The following is a 14,149-nucleotide window of genomic DNA, read 5'->3' on the forward strand; positions in this document are numbered from 1 at the left end:
GAAGAACGAAGCCACCGCAGTGAGAAGCCCGTGCACCGCAACGAAGAATAGCCCCCGCTCACCGCAACTGGAGAAAGCCCCCGTGCAGCAACGAATACCCAACGCAGCCATAAATAAATAAATAAACAAACAAGCAAATAAATAAATAATAAAAAAATTCACCTGGATAGTTTATGGAATTTGAAATCATATATTGATGAAAATCTAGAACTTAATACTAAATTTGTTTATCAGGAGATTTTATTCCTAAAATAAATTGTTTCTATGACCTTGGACATTTATATTTTTATTATGTTTAGTCAGTAACAAATTTATGTAAATTTTATTTATTTATTTATCGAATTCCTGTATTTTTTTTTTTTTTTTTTGGCCTAGCTGCTCTGCTGGCAGGATCTTAGTTCCCCAACCAGGGACTGAACCCAGGCCCTTGACAGTGAGAGCATGGAGTCCTAACCACTGGACCACCAGGGAATTACCCTTACCTAAATTTTAAAAAGAAAATAGTAAAAAAAAAAAAGAAAGAAAGAAAATAGTGACCATGCTTTGAATTTTTTTTAAAAATGCCTTTATTTTATTTTTAAAAGAATTCCTTAGGTAGCTTAAGCATCTCTCCATTTTAGGATTAGAGAAAATAAGGAAAAAGTCAAATATCCTGCCTAGTGCTTTGGAGATAGTCAGTTTTTCTTTTCTGATGTCTTACCTGTGAATAGACAAGTAATAGAATTTAAAAAATACTAACATGATCCACTAACACTGTACTATTTTGGTGTTAACATTATAACTTCACAGTGGGAAGAACTTGAAAACTTACAAACTGACCCTTTTACTTACAAGTTTTTCAGCTGATAATATTATGATATAATTCTGTCAGTAATATTACTTTGATTTCATTGGGTTTTCGTCATTACTATATAATTTGAGAGCATTACTAATGATAGGAAAGGTATATATATATCTATATATCTATAGATATATCTATAGATATATATACCCATAATATATGATTCTTATACGTTTAAGTTTCTGCTTTCTTTTCAGGTATGACAGCAGTTATCTGTACTTACCCTCTTGATATGGTTAGAGTACGCCTAGCATTCCAGGTGAAAGGGGAACACACTTATACGGGAATTATTCATGCATTCAAAACAATTTATGCAAAGGTATTTCATTTTTACTTTTCTTGTCTATAACATGTCCTTTTATATTTAGGCAAATGTTTTGAATGTCATTGTTTTGAATAGTTATTGTTTTACTTATAATTACTGATACTAATCATAATTGTGAAAACACATCTGTGTTTCAGTGTGGGTCCAGAATAATTTTTCCTATATAATGTATGCTTTTGTTCTTTTGCATTTATCATAATAAGCCCAGTGTAATTTCACTTCTAATTTTTCTTCACTCAAAAGGAAGGTGGTTTCCTTGGATTTTACAGAGGCTTGATGCCTACTATATTAGGAATGGCTCCATATGCAGGTATGTTTTAAATTTGGCAAAATCTTCGTTTTTCATTTTCTTGTAGGAATGATTTTAAAGTTTAGCCCCTAATCTGTCCAGAATTACTTTTTTTCCTCCCTAAGGATAGTCATTGATTAATTTCTCCTTTCCCCATTGATCTGTAGTGCTACTTCTTAAAACAGTAATAGAATGCAGTTTTATAGTAAGTCTTTTTTTTTTTTTTTGCGGTACGTGGGCCTCTCACTGTTTTGGCCTCTCCCATTGCGGAGCACAGGCTCCGGATGTGCAGGCTCAGCGGCCATGGCTCACGGACCCAGCCACTCCATGGCATGTGGGATCTTCCAGGACCGGGGCACGAACCCGTGCCCCTGCATTGGCAGGCGGACTCTCAACCACTGCGCCACCAGGGAAGCACAGTTTTTTAGATATATTCATAGACATAAGTTTTGTTGTGTCTTTTAGAAAATTACATTTTCAGTTTATTGTTTGATTTAATTTTTATATGATTTTATAGCTAGCCATTATTCTACTTGTTGATATGATAGCCAGCTACCATGCTACTTGTAAATGCTTTGGATTTTCTGTGTGGACCATAACATCCTGTGCAAATAACATCATTTTTCTTACTTCTGTTCAAATCTTTATTTCTTATCTTATCTTATCTTACTGTAACAGGTAAGGACCTACAGTGCAGTAGTCAATAAAAGTGATGATACTTGGCATTTTGGCTCGTTACTGACTTTATAAATTTATTTATTTTATTTATTTATTTTTGGCTGCGTTGGGTCTTCATTGCTGCGTGCGGGCTTTCTCTAGTTGTGGTGAGCAAGGGCTACTCTTCGTTATGGTGTGTGGGCTTCTCATTGCGATGGCTTCTCTTGTTACAGAGCACGGGATCTAGGCGTGCGGGCTTCAGTAGCTGTGGCACGTGGGCTTCAGTAGTTGAGGCTTGTGGGCTCTACAGCGCAGGCTCAGTAGTTGTGGCGTATGGGCTAAGTTGCTCCGCAGCATGTGGGATATTCCCAGACCAGAGCTCGAACCTGTGTCCCCTGCATTGGCAAGCGGACCCTTAACCACTGTGCCACTAGGGAAACCCAACATTCTTTTTTTTTTATATATATATTCTTTTCCATTGTGGTTTATCATAGGATATTGAATACAGTTCTCTGTGCTAGACAGTAGGACCTTGTTGTTTATCCATTCTATATATAAAAGCTTACATCTGCTCACCCCAACCTCCCATTCCATCCCTCCCCCCAGCCCGCTCCCCCTTGGCAACCACCAGTCTGTTCTCTATGTTCATGATTCTGTTTCTGTTTCATAGATAGGTTCATTTGCGTCATATTTTAGATTCCACATGTAAGTGATATCTTATGGTATTTGTCTTACCATTCTGAAACTGTCGTAATATCATCTAGTATATTGTCATTGTTCAAATTCCCCCCATTCATAATTTTTTTTTGCCCAGATCCAAGTTAATATTTGCCTGGGATATCTTTTTTCATCCTTTCATTTTCTACTTTGTCATGTTTTTGTTTTAGATATTTATTTTTTAATCATTATATATATATAGCTGGGTATTTCTTTAATCTGGTCAGTAAAATCTTTTAATTGACAGTATACTTAATGGTTATTGTGATTATTGATATATTTGGACTTGTTTCTTTACCTTTGCTATTGATTTCCACTTGTTTTTCTTTTTTTATTCTTTTTAATAAATTTATTTTTTAAATTTATTTATTTTTGGCTGCATTGGGCCTTCATTGCTGCACACAGGCTTTCTCTAGTTGCGGCAAGCGGGGGCTGCTCTTCTTTGCAGTGTGCAGGTTTCTCATTGTGGTGGCTTCTGTTGTTGCGGAGCTCAGGTTCTAGGCACATGGGCTTCAGTAGTTGTGGTACGTAGGCTCAGTAGCTGTGGTTCACAGGCTCAAGAGTGCAGGCTCAGTAGTTGTGGCGCACGGGCTTAGCTGCTCCTCAGCATGTGAGATCTTCCAGGACCAGGGCTTGAACCCGTGTCCCCTGCATTGGCAGGCAGATTCTTAACCACTGCATCACCAGGGGAGCCCTGTTTTTCTTTTTACGTTTCTTTTTATTCCTTTCTTATCTTGTGTGCTTATTTTTCTGAATCCTTAGCCCCCCCCCAATATTTTATAAATATATGTTTATTTGCTTCCTCCTAAGCTTGATGGTCTTTATTAAGTTAGTTAGTTTGTTGTTTGTTTTATTTCTTGTGGCTTCTTTTGAGTGGTCTTTAATTATAAGTCCATTACTTGATCTTACCCTCTGAGTTTCTGACCCAATGATTCCATCTTCTGTAGGCCCAGTGGCAGGATCTGTCTCAATGGCTTGGCTGCTATTGCCATCAAAATGTAGAGTCACTCCAACTTTCTCATGGGCCACAATTCCCAAGTGGGCCCCAAATTATATTTTTGGAAGGTGGTGCTACTAGGGATTCTTGGAAACCTTCTCTTCCTTTTTGTAAGCCCAGCAATGGATATAGTTGTTCTGCAATGACAAAGTCCCTCAGAATACCTAGACTGCCATTATGCTGGAATCAGAACTCTTTAGTTTTTTTACTATATTTTTTTCTTTCTAATTTTTTTTTTGTTTTCAGTTTTGTTTTTGAAATACATTTGTTACATAGTTATAGTATGTATATAATTTTGTTTCTTAATTTTTTCCCATTTCCCAAATGTTTTTCATATTTCTGAATAGTATTCACATTTTTATTAATTGTGTCATATTTCAGTGAATACCATTCTGCATAATTAAGGTATTTCTATTTTTTTCTACTTGTGTTTAATTTGCTATGAATTTCCTTGTTGTGAGCTTTTCCTGTGGTTAAAATTTCTGTATTTAAGTCTATAGAATAGATTTCCCATATATAAAAGTGTATGGGGACTTCCCTGGTGGCGCAGTGGTTGGGAATCCGCCTGCCAATGCAAGGGACATGGGTTTGAGCCCTGCTCTGGGAGGATCCCGCACGCCGCGGAGCAGCTAAGCCTGTGCACCACAACTACTGAGCCTGTGCTCTAGAGCCCGCGAGCCACAACTACTTAGCCCATGTGCCACAACTGCTGGGGCAAGCGTGCCTAGAGCCCGTGCTCTGCAACAGGAGAAGCCACTGCAATGAGAAGCCTGTGCACCGCAACAAAGAGTAGCCCCCACTTGCTGCATCTAGAGAAGGCTCACATGCAGCAACGAAAACCCAATGCGACCAAAAATAAATAAATAAAAATAAAATTAAAAAATAAAAACCACTTCTTTAAAAAAAGTATGAATATTCTAAAGTTGTATAGCATCATTATAAAATACTATAAGATTGTAAGAATTTTATACAAAGAATAAATGCATATATTTAGGTGTTATCCTAGACTGAATTTTTGTTAGTGCTTATTTGTTCTTAAGAATCAAGTATCTTTTTCAGTATGTTTTTAAAATTCAGTAGATATCAAGATATCTTGAGTAATGTTTAGTTGATAAGTATACTTGAGTTCTGTTAATTTTTTTAATGTATGACTTTAATCCTTTTATTATAAAATCGTGTAAATATTCAGCCAGCACCAACTGCACATTATTAATAACTTAATTCAATACTCATTAGATTCCATGTGTCTGGTGAGTCTCTCATTGTCATAACTCTTCCTCGAAGACAACATTAGACATTGAATTGAAATAACAATGCTTTATCACTTTTGAATTTCTTGCCTCTACCTTACATTATCACCATCATTGTTATTGTAAATATGTCATGTTTACTTAAGGTTACTAATCATTAATTTAACTTTTACTTATGTAAAACCTTGGAAAACTGTTCAATTCTATTCATGTATAAGGTGGCATTATGCTCAACTACTACCTTTATTCAGTGAACTGAACATTATGTTAGTGTGTGAAAAACCAATGTATAATTTTTTATAGGTGGTAATTTTGTTATCTTTAGGTTATTTGTAAACATTAATTAAATCTTTTTGTCTTAGATTAAGCCAAACATTGGAAATCAGGAAATGCATAGTTAGTCCCTTGAGTTAATTGGTTATTATGTAAGAATGGTGTCTTCTCACAGCTCACATCTCTGTTAAGCATCGTGGTGAATTTATATTTTGTTTTTCAGGTGTTTCATTTTTTACTTTTGGTACCTTAAAGAGTGTTGGGCTTTCCCATGCTCCTGCGCTTCTTGGCAGACCTTCATCAGACAATCCTAATGTCTTAGTTTTGAAAACTCACATAAACTTACTTTGTGGTGGTGTTGCTGGAGCAATAGCACAGACAATATCGTAAGTTTGTTCAACTTAATTAAGTTAAATTACATTTATCCAATACTGATTTTTAGCATTGGTTAGTTGTCTTATTTTTTCTAATAGATTATTAAAACACAGGATCCCTTGCAAAATATAAATATTAATTTAATGCATTTTTCCAATGTGCCTGCACTTTAAGCATTTATAAATAACTTCGTGCCAAATTGACCAAATTAGTTTGAACCTACTCAATTTCTGTGGATTTTAAAAGAAAGGAAAAAGAAAGCTAGAAAGAAACACTACAGTTTTCATCCATATTTCCTCATGAATTGCCTGTATGAGTTTTCTGAAATATGAGCCATTTATTGTGTGTGTGTGTGTGTGTGTGTGTGTGTAGGTACAACTTCTCTTGCACTAAATATTGAAGGCCTACTTTGTGCCAGTCAGTATGCTAGGCATTGGGAGTTTCACTGGAGGAAAAACAAAAGTATTGCCTCAAGAAGCCTATACTCTTCTTTTTTTTTTTTTTTGGCTGCCTTGGGTCTTTGTTGCTGCATGCAGGCTTTCTCTAGTTGCAGCAAGTCGGGGCTACTCCTGGTTGCGGTGTGGGGGCTTCTCATTGTGGTGGCTTCTCTTGTTGCAGAGCACAGGCACTAGGCTCGCAGGCTTCAGTAGTTGTGGCTCACAGGCTTAGTTGCTCTGCGGCATGTGGGATCTTCCCAGACCAGGGCTTGAACCCGTGTCCCTGCCTTGGCAGGAGGATTCTCAATCACTGTGCCACCAGGAAGTCCCAAGAAGCCTATACTCTTATTAAGACAGTAGCAATGCAAGGGAGTTTTATATTAATATAAGTGTATTAGGGACATAGATAAATTAGGTGGAAAGTGTAATTGGAAAGTTGGCTGTAGAGAATTTCTATAGACCAAGAGAGATTGGATAGATGAGATTTAAAAAGGGCTGGAATACTAAGAAGCAGGAACTTTTCAGGAACAGGAAGAAGGGAAGCTCTCTGTGACTGAGGAGTATCCTGAAAAACAGGAAGACAACAGGAAATAGTAGTGTCACAAAGGCTCAAAAAAGAGTATCCAATGGAAAAAGAAAAAGTAAGATAAGTACTGAAAAGTAAGGTATTCATCAGATTTCACAATGGAGGATTACTTTTGTGAAGGCAGATTCAGTATACTTGTGTGTGGGAGCAGATCATACTAGACTGAAAGTAAAGGAAAAATGGTGTAGGGACTTCCCTGGCGGTCCAGTGCCTAAGACTCCGTGCTCCCAATGCAGGGGGCCTGGGTTCAATCCCTGGTCAGGGAACTAGATCCCACATGCCGCAACTAAGAGTTCGCATGCTGCAACTAAAGATCCCGAATGACACAACTAAAAGATCCTGCACGTGGCAAGAGTGATCCCGCATGCCACAACTAAGGCCTGACACAGCCAAATAAATAAATAAATATTAAAAAAAAAAAAAAAGATGTGTAGTTTACTTTTAGAAACATGGCTGCGGAACCTTGTTCATTTGCAGAGACATGATCACCTCTAGCTATTCTGATTCTCTTCTTGGTTTTACTGCCCCTTTTCTTTATTATTTACTTCCAATTTAGATCTTTAAAATGTCTTCTCTTTTCCACTTCATAAGCTATATTCTACACCCACTGACTCTTTTTTTAAAAAAATATTTATTTATTTATTTGGCTGTGCTGGGTCTTAGTTGTGGCACATGGGATCTTCGGTGCTGCACGTGGGATCTTTAGTTGTGACATGCGAACTCTTAGCTGCGGCAACTTTCCCTTTTCAGGTATCTTGCTGATTCATGTCTTCCTCCTCCTACCTATCTGTGCTGATTTTTTTAAGGCCTAGCCAGACTTTGGTCCTCTGCTCTTCCCGTAAACATCCAGAATAGCTCATCTATCTTTATTGTTTCAATGGTCACCTCTGTACAGATAACTAACTCTATTTAAATCTTCATCGCTGACTCTTATTACTTCTCTAGCAAGCTCTTGGATGTTTCTACCTGGACTTCTGTCCTCAGTTCAAGCTCTGTAATTCATATACTGCTTTCTTGTCTTCTTTTTCATGTCTGTCCTTGGCCCCCAACTTTCATATTTGTTATCGATCACCATTAATCTTCTAGTCCTGATAATACCTTGAGATCATTTTTCACATTGTACATATCCAAATATTTTTGTCATTTTTTTGCTTTAAAACATTACCTAGAATGTTATTTTCTTTCTTTCCCATTGTTATTTCCCTAGTTCTGATCCTTGTACTTTGTCTTCTTACTTTCTCTTTATTAATCAATTCCTTCTACCCAGACACATCTTTTCCTGCTTGGAAACTGAATCCTTCAGGTTGAGGTTTTGGTCCCTTTATTCCCCATGAAGTTTTTTCCTCTCTCCACCTCCCATTAAAAGATAATTCAGGACTTCACTGGTGGCGCAGTGGTTAAGAATCCGCCTGCCAAGGCAGGGGACACAGGTTCGAGCCCTGGTCCGGAAAGATCCCACATGCCGCAGAGCAACTAAGCCCGTGTGCCACAACTACTGAGCCCACGTGCCACAATTACTGAAGCCCGCACGCCTAGAGCCCATGCTGCACAACAAGAGAAGCCACCACAATGAGAAGCACGCGTACCACAATGAAGAGTAGCCCCCACTCGCCGCAACAGAGAAAGCCTGTGTGCAGCAACGAAGACCCAACACAGCCAAAAATAAATAAATATTTTAAAAATTAAAAAAAAGATAATTCATGGAGGGGAATTCCCTGGTGGTCCAGTGGTTAGGACCCCACACTTTCACTGCAGGGGGCATGTGTTGGATCCCTGGTTGGGGAGATAAGATCCTGCAAGCCATGAAGCAGGGCCAAAAAAACACAAAAGATAATTCATGGAGATGCTGCTTAGATGCATAGAGCTCTTCATCTATTAGTAATGTTATTTCTTAAGCTGTTTGGTTGGTACATGGGTGGTTTTTTTATTATAATTATTTCATAGTAAATTTAAATGTATATAAAAGTATATAATTATTTTTGTCATATATCACTTATGTATATATTATATATATGTATGTATATATACATATATATGTATGTATATATGTATATGTATGAACGAGAGCTTTGAATTGGGAAGTAGAAAGCAGCTTTATGACATGGAAAATGTCTCTAAGACTCAGTTTTCTTTTTTGTTTTTTTATAAATTTATTTATTTATTTATTTTGGGCTGTGTTGGGTCTTCGTTTCTGTGCGAGGGCTTTCTCTAGTTGCGGCGAGCGGGGGCCACTCTTCATCGCGGTGCGCGGGTCTCTCACTATCTCGGCCTCTCTTGTTGCGGAGCACAGGCTCCAGATGCGCAGGCTCAGTAGTTGTGGCTCACAGGCCCAGCTGCTCCGTGGCATGTGGGATCTTCCCAGACCAGGGCTCGAACCCGTGTCCCTTGGCAGGCAGATTCTCAACCACTGCACCACCAGGGAAGCCCTAAGACTCAATTTTCTTATCTTAATATTGAGATAACAGTACCTACTTCACACAGTTGTTGTAAAGATGGAATGAGATAATGTACATAAATTGCTTAGCACAGGACCTAACATAAGCAGTCAACATTAGCCCCAAAAAAATAATTAAAAAAAAAAATCACCTAGGGTCCCACTCCTAAGAGATTACTTTTGTATATTTCATTTTAGGCAATCTTTAAAATTTTTTTTAAATTGAGGTATAATTAACATACAATATTAGTTTCTGGTATATAATGATTTGATATTAAGTCTAGTTAACATTCATCACCATACATAGTTGCAGAATCAGGCAATCTTTTCACATAGAATTTTCTCTATCCTCTATATGCAATTATCTGTGTTGTTAATTTTAGCCCTTACGGAGAATTTTTTGTTGGCCTACTGTATACAGGGGCACTTGCTGAATACTCTTAGGGTAGTGGTTCTTAACTGGGGTGGTTTCGTCTCTAGTGGACGTTTATTAATGTCTGGAGACATTTTTGGTTGTTACAACTGGGGGTGTGCTACTGGCATCTAGTGGGCAGAAGCCAGGGATTTACCTAAACACCCTACAATGCCCAGGACAGCTCCCACAACTAAGAATTTTCCAACCCAAAATGGCAATAGTGCCAAAGTTAAGAAACCCTGTCTTAGGGTTACAACAATGGAAAGCACCCAGTCTGTTTCCTCAGGAAGCAGCATTTAATTTGGTTTGGGGCAATAAATAGAACTTGATAATGGGTGATGAAAGAGAAGAATCATTTAACCCAAGGGAACCACTTAGGCAAAGGCGAGGAGACCTCTGTATTGTTATTTGATTTTATTCATATGCCTATATCCTGACTCCCAGATTAGACAAAACAGTAAGAAAATAGGAACACATTATTTCCTAGCATACATAGGGCTTTGTATTCAATAATTGCTGAGTAGAAAACTAAAAATCATTTTTAAGTCCTTCTTTTTCTTCTTTTAGCTACCCATTTGATGTAACACGTCGGCGAATGCAGTTAGGAACTGTTCTTCCAGAATTTGAAAAGTGCCTGTAAGTTCTTCATTTGTCATTGTTCAGTTTCTTTACGAAATGTAATGTGTATAGTAAGTAGGGAGATAGGACTGTGATCTCACTAGTAGTCTAGAGCTTTCATTTTATCTCCCATAGTATTCTTTGGTAAACTGAATTTAATCAGGTCCTAATCCTCCTGTTAAAATTTTCATTTTAGGGAATTCCCTGGTGGTCCAGTGGTTAGGACTCAGTGCTTTCACTGTGGGGGCCAGGGTTCGGTCCCTGATCAGGGAACTAAGATCCCACAAGCCTTGCGGCCAAAAAAAAAAACAAAAACAAATTTAATTTTAGAGCAGCTCTGTTAAATAGAAATATGATGTGAGCCACATATGTAATTTAAAATTTTCTGGTAACCTAACCACATTAAAAAAGTATAAAAAGAAACATGAAATTGTTTTAAAATATTTTATTTAAACCAATATATTTAAAATTTATCACTTCAACATTTCAGTATTTTACATCCTTTTTAAAAAAACACTTAAGTGTTTGAAATCCAGGGTGTATTTTATACTCACAGCACATCTCAATTTTGGACTTGCCACATTTCATGTACTCAGTAGCCACATGTGGCTAGTGGCTACCACTATTGCATAGCACAGCTCTAGAGTTTTCTATAATCTGTAGAGATTTTGAATCATTCTGTTTAATTGGTGATGTGTTGTTCCTCAGGGGAAGAGCAGAATGTTTATTCAGGACCATGAATTGCCTTCATTCACCCAAAAGATTTTTTGAATATTTCAGTCTACATTGCATATTGAAAGAGAAAGACAAAGCCCAAAATGTTGGTTTGAAAGGAAAGAACACTGAAACAAGAAAGTCTTTTTGATGAAATCTGGAAGATAGTCCTTCAAGCTTTAGTAGCATAGAACTTGAGCAGAAACTTGAGAGTTTAAAGGGCTCATATATCCTTTAAAAAGACTACATCAATATTTCAAATATTACTATGAAACAGTGTTGCTAGTAAATATCACAGACATAATGCAAACAAAATATATTGTATTAATGAGCCCCGGAATTCTATGCATAATGCTTGTACTTGTTTGGAATGAATTGCTCTTTTATTATGAATTTTTAGCTTGTTCTTTTTTTTTAATTAATTTATTTTTGGCTGCGTTGGCTCTTTGTTACTGTGCACGGCCTTTCTCTAGTTGTGGCGAGCAGAGGCTACTCTTTGTTGCAGTGCGCAGGCTTCTCATTGCAGTGGCTTCTCTCGTTGCGGAGCATGGGCTCTAGGTGCATGGGCTTCAGTAGTTGTGGCTCTCGGGCTCTAGAGTGCAGGCTCAGTAGTTGTGGCGCACGGGCTTAGTTGTTCCGCGGCATGTGGTATCTTCTGGACCAGGGATCGAACCCGTGTCCCCTGCATTGGCAGGTGGGTTCTTAACCACTGTGCCACCGGGGAAGTCCTTTAGCTTGTTTTAACACTTGCCTTCCAAAAGCTACTCAAGATGGCATTTTTAGCTTCTTTATCCTGAAATTGTCTCTTCGTGACTGGGCATAAAGGTGTCATCATTTAACCATTCTCTTTCAGTACCATGCGGGAGACTATGAAGTATGTCTATGGACACCATGGAATTCGAAAAGGATTATATCGTGGTTTATCTCTTAATTACATTCGCTGCGTTCCTTCTCAGGCAGTGGCTTTTACAACATATGAACTTATGAAGCAGTTTTTTCACCTCAATTAAAAAATATCATTATTTCTTTTCCTTAATAAACTCTCAGAGGGAAAAATAAAATGTTAATTTAATTTGGGGAGAACATTACTTGAAGGGGCATATTTACCCTGTCACAGGAACCACTGGTATTTTAGTACTTGATTTTTCTATTCATCACAAATCAAAAGTGCTTACTATACTTTTATGCCAAAAGTTATATCTTAGAACATTGCAAAAAAATCCTAAGCTGATGCTGGCTAATCAGTAAGGTTATTTGAAACCATTTTAAAGTATCATTTGGATAGAACTAACTTAAAATGGGATTCAAAAGGTTGCCATTAGTTTTATCATGCTGTTCCAAGCTTTTAATTGTAATCATGATTTTCAAATACTCTAATGTTGGTTGCTGTTATTGTTATTATTATTAACAGTCTTGGTTATATTGCAGCAGAATGATGAGAGCTGAAATTTTAAGTTATATAAAACATAGGTTAGAAGCCAACATTGAAGTATTATTCTTAATATTTCTCTTCTCATAATTCTGCTCCACTGGATAAAAGGGCAAACACTTTTCCTCTTCATTTTTTGATAAATGTTGTATTCGAAAAGTAACCACGTAGAGACTCATCAGTAAGTCAAGAATTTTCAGGTATTGCTCAAATGTTATTCCCAGTTTCTGAGTGATTTAAATGTGTTTTTAAAAGTCAGTGTATTTCCCAAAGGCAGTAATAGTAAATACTGAATATCTTTGCTCTCAAAACAAGTTAGCATTATAGATTTGTTTTTGTTAGATGATTTGATGTATACTAGAAAATTTATTTAAGTGGACTGTGAAATATCCATTAATATAGATGTGAATGTCAAAGAATGTTTCCAAGTATTATGACACAGCAACTAGTTCTTCCACGTAAAATAATTTTAGTGCAATATAAACTTAAGTAGAAATGTAAAACATGATCTGAATTGCTATCGTTTATATTAAAATGGTTTAAAATATAAGAATTCCAGTTATTATGTTTAGAGTAGTTTTTATGTTTTATTATAAGCATGACAAAAATGGGAGGGGAACAGTTATAGTTCTGTCCTCAGAAACAGCAATTTGTAGAATTGATGTGATTTTTAAGACATTAGAAGACTAAATTGAAAGTGTTATTTCTGCTTCAATTTTTATTTTTTTTGCATAAAAGATTTCTTGTCAGAACTTGGTAAAAAATTTATGAACTGGTTTCATTTTCAAAGTCTTTATTTTAAAATAAATGTGTATCTTTGTATGATTTATAAGTGTACCCACAGGTAAAAATACATGTGTTCCTAAAACTATTTTGTATATTTTCATTTCTCGGCTACACTGTAGCTAAATACTGCTATCAAATCTCAAGATAATTTAAATTTATAAAATAAGTATCTCAGTTATGTTAACAATAAAAGAGGACTGCAAATATTTTTTTAAATAAAAATTTGCATTCTATGTCTGTTACAGAATACATAGGTTATTAAAAATAAATTTTATTCATATTTCAACAATTATTCCTCTCTTTTAACTATTTATATTATTGAAGCACAAATATTAAACATAATGGAAGAATACTTAAAATAATGACGGTATTTTTATCTGATTTATTTCAGATTGATAACGTAAAGTGAATCTTGACAGATTATCTTCAATTTGAATATTGACTGTTTCTGTTTTGATCTCCATTGTAATACTTTCCTTGCCTTTTATTGGGTACAGCCCTCTGATCTATAGAATGGGGCAGTGATTTTGTTTAGGGATTGATGAGTGAGGAACCATTCCTAGCTCTTAATGGTGGTCTGTATGGAGATGAAAAGGTTAGTGGGTATATATAATAATATCTTACAACATTTTCCCCCAGATTACTCAACATCCATTTATGCAGCACCCATTGTGTGCCACGGATTATATCAGCATTATGGGGGCATACCTTGAAAGGTCTGTTAACTGTACTTGCAGTCTGATTTGGATTCCCAATAGCATCTATCACTGGGTATTTCTCTAACAGGGTATGTACCATACTTTTTGGTTACTGCATGTTTACTTGTCCTCCCAATTGGTTCCTTCATGGGCAGAGTCATACCTTCATCCCCTTTAAGGAGCACAGGGTATGGCATCATAATAGTTGCTCAGTGATGTTTACTGATGGGCAGAAGGAAGGTTTGGTTCCTGTTTTTGGAGAAAATGTTCTAGTAGAGAGAAATGAGGCACAAATAGTTGAGGGAAAG

General features: G+C 36.6%; 1 protein-coding gene across 2 annotated transcripts in view; it reads left to right on the top strand.

Moving 5' to 3' along the window:
• The window catches only part of SLC25A16 (solute carrier family 25 member 16), a 33,815-nt gene extending 21,667 nt beyond the window's left edge, over positions 1–12,148 (top strand). The window contains exons 5-9 of one of the 2 annotated variants that reach the window (XM_007456456.1): positions 1,039–1,160; positions 1,410–1,476; positions 5,573–5,735; positions 10,164–10,232; positions 11,782–12,148. In XM_007456456.1, the coding sequence (XP_007456518.1) occupies positions 1,039–1,160; positions 1,410–1,476; positions 5,573–5,735; positions 10,164–10,232; positions 11,782–11,938 (578 nt within the window). In that variant the 3' untranslated portion in view covers positions 11,939–12,148. Of the gene's footprint in view, positions 1–1,038; positions 1,161–1,409; positions 1,477–5,572; positions 5,736–10,163; positions 10,233–11,753 lie in introns of both variants that reach the window. The other variant, XM_007456457.1, reaches the window with a different exon arrangement.
• Positions 12,149–14,149: the final 2,001 nt, after the last annotated feature.

Source organism: Lipotes vexillifer, unplaced genomic scaffold, assembly GCF_000442215.2.
Source record: "Lipotes vexillifer unplaced genomic scaffold, Lipotes_vexillifer_v1.1 scaffold520, whole genome shotgun sequence".
Classification (NCBI taxonomy): Eukaryota; Metazoa; Chordata; class Mammalia; order Artiodactyla; family Lipotidae; genus Lipotes; species Lipotes vexillifer.